This window comes from Alexandromys fortis, unplaced genomic scaffold (genome assembly GCF_014885135.2).
Source record: "Alexandromys fortis isolate MF-2015 unplaced genomic scaffold, M_Fortis_MF-2015_v1.1 scaffold_68, whole genome shotgun sequence".
Taxonomy (NCBI): Eukaryota; Metazoa; Chordata; class Mammalia; order Rodentia; family Cricetidae; genus Alexandromys; species Alexandromys fortis.
In genome coordinates this window covers 5,784,783-5,796,090 of record NW_026067948.1, presented here as the reverse complement: position 1 = coordinate 5,796,090, position 11,308 = coordinate 5,784,783, and the positions used below count along the sequence as shown (strand labels likewise).

The following is an 11,308-nucleotide window of genomic DNA, read 5'->3' as shown; positions in this document are numbered from 1 at the left end:
TCCATTAACATACACTAGAAAAGGGCATGAAGAAGCCGGGGCATAGTTCCAAGGTCAGAGGTACTTTGTGTGCAGGAGGCTCCCAATCCAGTCATCAACACCAAAAAAAAAAAAAAGGGAGGGAGGGAGATTAGTATAAATGCTATCTTATGAGAATTGTTTCAATAAAACCGCAAGCTATATGCTTATTATAACTTACAAAGAATTTCCAAATCAATTTACATTCTACTAATTTTATAGGGCCAAACATTCATACATAAATATATATTTATAAATGAATATTCATACATAAACATATATGTATGAAGATGTATCATTCTCAATGTTGTTTTACAAAAAAACTATCTCATAACATCACTTTTGATAGACATAAAACAGAAGGCAGAATAATTTTTAAATGTAAATATATTTAAAAAATTAAAACACCTAAGAAACACAATCTATATACATGAAAAAGTAAGATATTTATATGCATAACAACTAGGAGCAACATGACCCGTGAGCAGCAGTAGTGTCTAGTCTATCCATATTTGGTTTAACACATAGTGGTAGCTCACTGTTCTTAGGGAAATTATGTAAGGTACATATAGCATATTATGATAGAAGACTATAAATGGAAAATTAATGCCAGGTAGCAGTATTTTCTCTAAAAACAAATGTTACTAAACAAATTATCATAAACTAATAAACAAAATAAGCTCATTGTATTTAGTTCAAGATATGTAGTCAAAGTTGCATAAAAGTACAGGTGGCCATTTACCAATGGTCAGTTGCTAAAGTATCAGTAATTCGGGCTATTGGGAGTTCCACAGGAGATAAACTGCTGCTCATTTTCTTTCGTGAAGAGGGCGGCTCTAAGAGCACTGAGACCATACTCTTAAGAAATGCGACAGCACACGCGCGGTCACGGTGGAGAACCGCGCAGTCACAGTGGAGAACTGCGCGGTCACGGTGGAGAACTGCGCGTCAGTACTTTCGTCTATTGGTACCAGCCCGAAGGAGCATTTCTGAAGGTGGCCTGGGTCACACTTCCACGTGACCTTGTCTTTTATTCTCCCCCACATATTACATGTACAGGTAAGAATTTTAATTTCTACTAGGGAAGTCTATCACATTGATCACTTAAAGACACACACAGTAAAGTACTCGGGCGATCTAGGACTTTACTAGAGGTATATCTACTGACCACAAAACCAACTTTTACTTATAAATGAAATACTAGAAGTTTCTGATTTGGGAGAAATGAAATACAATACAGTGAGTGATTTTTTTCTTCAGCTCTGCTGTAAAAATCCACTTTGCCTATTTGACCCGTCTCTATCCATGCACTTTCATGAACCCTCGGAGGCGTTTACACAGCTCTACAGAGAATGCACATCAGTCCACTGCCATTCGTTTTATATTTTCAGTGTCTTATCAAAACATGGGTAGCAAGGTTCTTCTCATTCTATGAGGCAGGGAGATGCTTCCTAAGGATCTCTTTGGATGACGATGATATGACATCTGGGAAGGACACATCAAACTCTATTAACAGGTCACCACGCTGGTCGGGGTTTTTTGGAAACGGCAGCCCATATCCAATAATTCTTCTCCTCATCCCAGGTTTCACAATATCACTGATTGACATAGGTATGTTTCTTCCATCCATTGTTGGCACATTAATTGAGCAACCACACAGTGCCTAAAGTGGACCAAATAAAATGAAGTTAATAAACTTCCAAACTGGACAATACAAGATCTTGCTGGGTGGTAAAGGATAATACCATGAAGGTGATATTTTAATTTCCAAAAGGATTACAACAGTTACAAAATCTTTTCCCTGTTCTAGAAAATCCATTCAAGAGAAGCATAACCAGATGACACCAGAGACAGAATAGAAAGGAGAAAAGAAAGGAGAAGCAACAGATGTCTTTCACAGTGCCTTAGGAAACAAACAGTTTGAAGCCGTCAATATTCAAGATGCAGGAGTTTGAATGGAAGAAAAGGAAGATCTTAGAACTGAGCAGAAGCAAGACCTGCTTCTCTAGAAGGCCTTCAGTGTCTATTAGATGCTTTACAGTTCCTGTTGAACCACTGAGAGACCACGAGCCAGGACTTCACCACCAGAAATGCATAAGGAACTCAGAAACACACGAGTGAGTTAGTGACGTCAATGGAGTAGAGCATGAACAGAAAGGTGTGGGAGAGGTCTCGTGACAGAAAGGACACACGGATCATCCCTTATCGACTGGGACTAGCAAGGGCCTAAACTAAACAAGGTCTGCACTGCATCAGGCTGAGTGAACACAGAGTGTAGCTCTGAGTCACAGAGAAACTATACAAAGGAAAGACAGCACACTCAGGGAAAGGAAAACATATTTGGGGGTGGAAGTCACATTTCTGCCTTTTAAGATAGTTTGAAACACATGGTAAGGATAAAGAATTTAAACAGGGACATGACCCCATTTCATGAGGTACAGCTGACTCTGAGAAGCAGTGCACATAAGGACTCCAGGGCTGCAGTAAAGTGGTGGTATTATACATCATGTTATATATTTATTATACTTTAATACTTGTTATATAAATCTTACTCCAAACTAATCATTTCAGAACTGTATAAACCAGTGGTTCTCAACCTGTGGATCGCGGGCCCTTTATGAGACTAGTCAGAAGGCTCTTTCACAGGGGTCTCTGAAGACCACTGCAAAACACAGGTATTTAATTTATGGTTTATAACAGTGCCAAAATTATTGTTATAAAGTATCAAGAAAAATAACTTTATGGTTGGGAGTCACCACAACATGAAGAACTGTATTAAAGGACTGCAGCAATCTATTAGAAAGGTTGAGAACCACTGGTCTAAATGGATGAAAGAGATGGGGTTTCCAAATGCAAATCACAGACCACAACCTAAAACCAGACTAGAGCTAACCCAACCCCAGGCCATGGAGTGGTTAATCAAGCTTGCACTAAAACTGACATTTAAATAGTCAACGTCAGCAGCTACATTTAGAAGCTGTGATGTCATCCCTAAGAGCTGCAGTGGTAGCACTTCCTAGAGAACAGAGGGGAACAGAGGAGGGGAAGGAGGAGGGAAGCAGCGTGCAGAGCACTGAGGGAAGCCGGCTCCTGTAGGAGAGTTCCCTACAAGCTATCAGCAGAATCACAGTCTTACTAACTTACCTCCCGTAAACTGATTTTAGCGGTATAAACTATATTTGATCCATCTCTTTTAAACTTGGGATGTTCTTTATCTTTAATAATAAAAACAATGTCTGCTGGGATACTGTTTGGTGTTTCGTCACCTTCCCTCGGAAAAGTAATTTTGGTGCCTTCTTTCCACCCTTTTTTAATCTCGATGGTGAGAATTTTGTCCTCAGATCTGTAACTCCTTCCATCAGGGTTTAATCTTTTTCGAGAGATCTTCATCCGTTTGGTGCAGCCACTATATATTTCTTCAAGAGATACTCTAAGTTCATGAATAACAGGAGGGTCTTGCTTGAGACGGGAGGGTCCCACAGAATTCCTGTCTCTTGGATATCCATTCATGCTGAATCCAAAGGCACTAAAGGGGTCTCCGTCTATCTCCATCTCTTCAGAATCTCGACCTCCACCCATCCGTCTTCCAAAGAAAATTTCAAAGGGGTTGGAGCCTCCAAAAAAGGCTGCAAATGTGGCATGAGGATCCCCATGAAAGGTGTACCTGAAGGTTCCTCCTTGTCCATCAGTACCTCCTGCTCCTCCTTTCAACCCTGGTGAAGAGATAAGCGTGATTAGGAAAAGGGTGGAACGCCAGACAGGTGACCATTACAGCCAGAAACATCATTATAGTTAAATGGAATAGTTACACAGCTTCTGAGGAGCCACCCTAAGTTAGAGGTTTAGCTTTCAAATCAGTCCTCCAAATTTTTAGCTTTAACAATTTCTTCTTGAATGATATGGTATCTAGTTGACTTTTAAATACTTATCCGTATACCCATTCATCAGTCCAGCTCTTATCCCTTATTTATTTCCTGTGGTACAACTACTTTTAATCCATTAATTGAATTGTGCTAATTTTATTTACTACCTTTATTATTTAATGTTTGTTTTTATTGACTGAGTTCAGAACCCTGTACGTGCTAAGAAAAGATTAAATCACCAAGAATTAAAAAAAAATTTCTTCTTGAATCCTTGTTTCATAATAAATATGAAAAATAAAAGGAAACTGAGAATCCCTTACCTCAAAAGCTACTGTTCCAAAATACTGAAGTATTACAAATTTAAAAGTTTTAATGATGTGTATTAAGAGGAATTTAATAATCAACAAATAACTTAAATCCTTAAGTGCCACTATAACTAACTGATGCAATAATGATAAGTAATATAATATTCATACTAAGTAGCTCTATTTCATTTCTTTTGCTGATTTTTAAGATTTTATTATTATTTTTAACTATGTGTACGCATGTGTGTCTGCATGTGAGCATGCACACATGAGTGTATGTGCCCATGAAGGCCAGAGGCATCAGATCCCTTGCAGTTAGAATTAGAGAGGGTTGTGAGCCTCCTGACATGGGTGCTGGGAATGAGCTTGACTATTAAGTGCTCACCAATCTCTCCAGCCTCCAGCCAGATCTTTTACTGTTTAAGAACTAAATAGGACTAATTCTTGGGAGCAAGGGGGAAAAAACTCTATTAGAGGACAGTATGGAAAATGTTTTTGTGTCCACTAGATTATCATCATCTAAGATAACAAGACTCCTTAGGTCCTTAGGTCTACCTTATCGCATCCTGACTCAAAGCATTTATCTATTTCTTCTTTTTTTTTTTTTTTGTTTTTTGTTTTTTTCGAGACAGGGTTTCTTTGTGGTTTTGGAGCCTGTCCTGGAACTAGCTCTTGTAGACCAGGCTGGTCTCGAACTCACAGAGATCCGCCTGCCTCTGCCTCCCAAGTGCTGGGATTAAAGGCGTGTGCCACCATCGCCCCACTCGCAATAAACCCAGGACTGAAATCAAGAGCCTCAGGTCTTTCTAGCATGTAACCTGGGCTAGTTATTTCTGTCTGATAGCAGTACCGTGACCTTTTGCCCAACAAAGTAACATGTAGCTGACAAAGATTACATAGCATTTCTACCACATCCCAAAAGAAGATTCAACTAAAATCCACAAAACAACATAGTGATGTTTTAGGAGGCCAATCTTGGCAAAGATTTCTATCATTGGAAGTGAAGTTTCTGGAGAAGCCTTAGAAGAATTCCTAACCAAAAAGTAAGGAAGGAAAGGAAGATTACAAAACTATGAAAAACTAGTTTAAACTGGGAGATTCTTACATCCCAAATTGATTTAAGGGCAGGGAAAATATGTTGCTAATTTTTGCATGGCTCATACACATGGGGTTGAAAATGACAGGCACTCCAGTCTACTGAATGAAGAAAATCAACCAATTCTTAAAGTCCTCCTAAGTTGAAACTAGAGAAGGTGTTCTGAGGATCAGCCTGAAGACAAAGCAAAAGAAAATAACACATGCAACATGCGATGTAATCATCGGAAGTTCCAGAAAGACTTAATTTTCATCTTACTGTATTGTTAAAGGGCACACGCACACAGACAGGCAGACAGACAGACACACACACAGAGTTAGGGGGAAGAGAGGGAATATGAGTGATAAATCCAAATAGTAGTTGGGGTTTTCCTTGTAGAAGTGGACTGGCAAGTCTGGGGTGGGCGTGGTTAAAGCGCAGCTCATTCAGTATAATTTTTGTTAGTACAATTGCAGCTCCAAATGTGAAAAAGTTAATGACAGACTTTCTTAGATGACAGAGGAAGTGTAGAACTCAAAGTCAGGACAAGGCAACTAAATGAGGACCTAAGTTACTTCAATCATTGTGTCCCTCCTCCCAGAGATCTCACAAAGTTAACAGTTAACAGTTGGGTGAATGAGCTTGCCTACCCTTAGCTCTCTAAAAGGCGAAATCTAAATGCTTAGGGCACATAACAGAAAAAAAAAAAAAGAATAACATTTTCAGTATTACATCATAGGTTTGGCTTTTCTCTAAAACCTCTTCCCTTGCTCCCAAAAATGGTAATTCAGTCAGTATTATAGTCTGTGAGAAAATTTACACACAGCTGAAGTGACTTACTCATCACAGCCGACAAAATGCAGCCTTGGGATTTTTCTAGACATAGAATGGTCAACTATGTAGGTCAGATAAAGAATGAAGCTACTTTAATAATGAGAAAATCCTACCAAAATGCCGCTGTAATATGGCATGAAGTTCTTACTGTCTTCTGCACTGCCAAACATTTGATTCCAACAAGCACATCGCTGGCTAGATAGTTAACCTTAATCCTGTACACTGCAACTCCAATAAAAACAGTCAGCATCCAGCTGGATTCCCTCTGCGCTGAAATGCTTTCTAGTTTCTCGTTTTCTGAAACGACCATCTAGTCAGGGAATGGACTCTAATCCCACTTCTGCCTGAGCCTGAGATCCAGTAGCCAATTTAATATGCAAAACAAATACATTTTGGGGACACTACTCATAGCAATGACTTCTATTACTTATCTGACAAAAAATTAAGAAAAGAAGAAATACTAAAGAATTGAATTTGCAAAGGAGAAATGATGGGGTTTACTAATTTTTACTTCAAGGAGACAGAATGTATAAAACTTTTTGACTTGTAGCAAGACTTCAGAGTTATAGAACAAGAGCCTTTCAACAGTTGAGCTCACAAGACCGAGTAACTTACATATCTCCAGAACACTGAAAATGAAGAGGTGCAGCTGATTAACTGCATTAAAGAGAACAGTAGACTAGATGAAGGCTAATATACCAAAGACTTAAGTTTGAAGACATAAAAGAACTTCCAGCAGCCAAAGAAAATTAGTGAGTAAGCAGTAATCAACAGGCAGAGGAGGAGGAAAGGGAGTCAGAACACCAGAGCCAAGGTGTGTTTTGAGGGGAAATTTTACTTCTTTATTTTTTACATCTTAAAATTGCATTTATTGTGGTCAGCTGGTTGGTCTGTGGGCACATGTGTGCCATGGGATGCATGCAGAGGTCAGAGGACAACTTTCAGGATAGGTCCCAGGGATTGAACTCAGGCCAACAAGCACCTTTACCCAGTGAGTCATCTCTCTGGCCCAATAGAGAAAAAGAGTAAGTGTTTAACACAAACTTCTGCTCATGTCTGCTTAGCCAAACCTAACACTTTAGGGCAGAGAATATGTCAGAATCCATTCTTAAATTTCTGTAGTTCCATGATTATTTTCAAATGTTTCAGGTGTGGAGAGACCTGATCTATTATTTAATATGCAGACTACATGACAAAGCTAACTAGTATGCAGTTCAAGTGTAAAGAACTTACACAGTTTTACCACTGCCGCCATTCTGAAGCGTTCTCTGCTTCTTACAGCTGACACCTACCTCTCCCTCCAGCCCCAAGCAATCTAGCCCAGCTATCTCTATAGAGCTGTCTTCTCGAGACATCTCCCCTAAACTGAGTTACATAATATTTATAGTCTCTTATATCTGGGTTCTTTCGCCCAGCATATTTTCCAAGGTCCATCGAGCTGTGATATATTTCATTAAGTGGGTACTTTTAATTATTAAGAACACTCCATTTGGTATATGTGTGTGTGTGTGTGTGTTTACTTACTAAACCAGGTGATGCATGCAGGGCCCTCACTAGAGCTGCTGTGAACAATCAGGCACATGTCTTTATGTGAGCAAATGTCCCCCCCTTATAGGTTCCTAGGAATAGAACTACTACAGACCATAGTAACTTTAAAATAGAGCTACTTTATTCAATAAAAAATCCTAAATTTCAAATGCTAAAAGAATTGCACAGCATGGACAAATCAGATTATCTCATACACTTCCCACAGTTCCTTATTTCTGCTCTCCTAGTTCTAAGATGATAATGGGTCGGGAGGAGGCTCTAGGTAGTAAGTCAGTATTTTTGCATTCTTAGAATTCAGTATATCTTACTACTGTAGAGGGCTACAGACCGAGGACTATGAGTATAGACAATAAGAAAGAGAAAGAAAAAGAAAGCTCCTTCAAGACCTCACAGTGTCCCCACAGGAGATGTTTGTGGGGAGGTGCTAAGGATTGAGAGCAGGGGTCCCACACACTTGACAAGTGCCAGGACACTGAGCTACCCTCCCACCCCAGAGGGTTTAAACTACTGTCTGCTCGTCTGCTGAACGGTAAAGAAACGAACCACTTTTCTATGAGGGAGGAGCTCTAAAAGCTCAACAATTTTCCCTTCCGCTGTATTTTCAAACAGCTTACAACTACATAGCATCCCCGAATAATGTGCTGCATGCTGTAAGACAAGAGTCCTGCCTCCACTCCTTCCCTTGCTTACAACACTCATCTGGGCTAGGAACACCAAGAATGAAAAAAAGACCCAGGGCATACAGACAATGCTGATGTAGGTTTTCAAATTTTAAGTCACTTTGGTAATGATCAAAAAAAAAAAAAAAAAAAAAAAACCCAAAACCAAAAAAAAAAACAAAGTAGCGTGATGAGGGATCACTCAAGAAAAGCACTGCCAAAAGGGGCCTTAAAGAACTAAGTGTACCATTGAGTGACTTGAAAACTCTAACATCAAAACATGTTTAATAAAGCCTGAATCCTACATGGCGTAGTCACAACAGAGATGTGCTCAGAAGGAACCAAATAGCCTGCCTTTACCAAGGGGCTTTTATGGAACTCACAGAACCTCTCCACCTTCTCCAGAGAGGCCAGGGTCCTGGTGATGTCTGGAGGTCCTGCCCGCTCCTGAGACATTCCCATCATGGCATCAGTGGGACCATACTGAGCAGAGAGGCTGAACTGTCCACTACTTGCTTTTTTTCAGTTACTCATTTTGTAAGAACCTGACCCTGTAGATCCGCACCACTACCAACGGCAGCAGAATAAACCTTAATTCTTGGTACTCTGACCAAGAAAAGGAAGCACTAGGAAAAGAGCCTCCCTACTACTGCACCAAACTGCCAATATAGTTTGCTTAACGCAAAGTGAGTGGTCACTGCGTGGCTGTTTGAAGGATTTATTTCTGATTAGGGAAATCCAATGTTTAAATGCTATAAACAAAGGGGAAACAAAGCTGTTTCCATAGCCACGGTGACTTGGAAGACATTTGGGGAAAAGTAATGAAAGAGAACGTTAGTCCCAATTTTAAGACTTGAAAGCCCATACCCTTATGAATTAAAGCAGTGCTGCTGCTGACTGACGGTGTCGAAGTCCTACTTTGCCGCTCATGGAGATGCTGGACAGACCTGAGCTAAGGCCGGAATGGTAAAAGGAGACAATCAAGGTCTCCCGTGCACTGAGCTAAGTTCTGCTCTCAGAGGCAAGAAAAAAATATGACTGAGGGAAAGGGAGCTGCCTGTCACGCTTTCCTATTCACATGACAGGGAAATTCTGAAAGGAATAGTTAACTAAAAGAAAATCAGTCAGTGCTCTAACTAGGTGGCCATTTTAGGTTTTAAAAAAAAAAATGAGATCTTGTTCTCCTGGCACACAATTACTGTTTACAATTAAGCTAAAAAACTTGTCCTGGTATTTTATGACATCAGGGAAATTCTTTCTTCTCTAGGCAGATTGCCAAAAACAACTAGAAGCTAAATGCCTGTGCCTTCTGCGTCTAAGACACGGCTCCGTCTTGCTCAGTCTCACTAGATTGCTCTACAAAGGCAAAAAACTTCTTGTTTTTTTTCTGAATAAAATATAAATGTCACAGAACTGAACTGCCAATCTTAAGATTTTAAATGACTGAAGATTCTATTAATTTTAACCAAAAAAAATCCATTAAGAAAGCAAAACAGGTTGCATAAGACTCTTAAACAATTCATTCCTCAGTACAGGAATTTAAGGCTTCTTTTAAAATATAAGATGCTAAGTCTACAGTAGAATATATATAATACAATATTGTTTTTAAAAAGACCCAAAAGACAAACATGAGCATTTCATTCATAGCTCACTCAAATAACCAAGAATTAGATCTTGTTATTACCAGTCATTTTTCTTTTTATTTTAGGTATATCTGACGATCTTACTTAATGATAATCAGAAAGCTGAGAGACAGAAAAAAGGTAAGAACAAAAATGTGCAGCTTACCTTCTTCTCCAAACTGATCATAAATCTCTCTCTTTTTAGGATCACTCAATACTTCATAAGCTTCTGCGACCTCTTTAAATTTCTCCTCTGCTTGAGGGGATTTGTTCTTGTCCGGATGAAATTTGAGGGCTTGTTTTCGGTAAGCCTTTTTAATATCTTCATCTGTAGCTCCTTTTTCAATTCCCAAAATTGAATAATAGTCTTTCCCCATTTCGAATGCCTTGAAATGAACTTAGATTTTCCTTTGTAAAAGAAAACAGTGTCCCCAGTCTTAGCAATACGACGATTCCGAAAGAATGAAGCAAGCTGGGTGTCTTAAAAGTTAAAGCAATCAGCGATTGGGCTCAGCTGTCTGGAGGCAGCAGGCAGCGTCTCTATTAATCCCTTCCCCAGCAGCTCACTTACAGATAAATATACACCACACCAGAGCCGGCCTCCTTCTAGACCCTCCCATTTGCACTACGTGTCTCTGTACTTTCTAGAACAGCAAATGCTACAGGACGTCACTTTCCCAGCGGCCTCTAGGCAAAGTGCTGGGCTGCGTCCCTCCTCCTCCGTGATTAACTATTCCCTTTCCTCTGGCTCTACCATTTTATTTCCTGTGGATTTAGCAAACCAGTATTTCAGCACAGAATGCGGTAACTGCCGACGGAGTTACTCCATTAGAGGCAAAAAGGCAACAGAAATAATTATAGCCATCCCACGTGGGATTAGGTACCCCACGTTAAAGTAATTATAGAGATAGAAAAGCCCTGAATTTACTGTAGGTATTCCAATCTCAAGTTACCTGGCTGTAAGATATACAGAACTAAAATATGAGGTGTTTACACTTAAAGTCTTCAAACAATTTGGGTCATTTTCAAAATTCCTAGGGTCTATCAGTCTGAAAAGGTGAGGAAGTCACTATAATAAAATTTCACATGGTAAAAAGGCTATAATAAAATTGAAAAGCAGAATTTTAACATAAGTGACTGGAGAATGATTTTAACTAGTTTTTGATAATATTTAATAATTCACTATTTGTAAAAGCTCACTGTCTGTGTTCATTACAAGTGAAGCAGATCCCACTCTGAGGGTCACTGTTTCCCTACTGCGGGAAGGGTTAGGAGAAAGGATCAGATTTCAACAGGCTCGGTGCAGAGTAAACCTAACCCTGATCAACCCGAATGCTACTCACAAGAGGCAGCAAGGTAACAACTACATCAAAAACACATTTCT

At 39.5% G+C, this 11,308-nt stretch overlaps 1 protein-coding gene across 1 annotated transcript; it reads right to left on the bottom strand.

The window, feature by feature from the left end:
* Positions 1–387: 387 nt before the first annotated feature.
* Positions 388–11,308, bottom strand: Dnajb4 (DnaJ heat shock protein family (Hsp40) member B4). Its single transcript, XM_050149544.1, has 3 exons — positions 10,091–11,308; positions 3,163–3,731; positions 388–1,681 (listed from the first exon to the last, which is right to left on the bottom strand). Exons 1-3 carry the CDS (start codon positions 10,299–10,301, stop codon positions 1,448–1,450), a joined length of 1,014 nt encoding a protein of 337 aa, XP_050005501.1. The 5' UTR covers positions 10,302–11,308; the 3' UTR covers positions 388–1,447.

What these genes read in the sequence shown, in the direction of transcription:
- Dnajb4 (XM_050149544.1), bottom strand. Translation starts at nt 10,301, where the DNA reads ATGGGGAAAGACTATTATTCAATTTTGGGAATTGAAAAAGGAGCTACA. An exon ending in TGATCAGTTTGGAGAAGAAG is followed by an intron (nt 3,732 to 10,090) that starts GTAAGCTGCACA and finishes TCTCTTCACCAG; the next exon opens with GGTTGAAAGGAGGAGCAGGA. An exon ending in CTAAAATCAGTTTACGGGAG is followed by an intron (nt 1,682 to 3,162) that starts GTAAGTTAGTAA and finishes GGTCCACTTTAG; the next exon opens with GCACTGTGTGGTTGCTCAAT.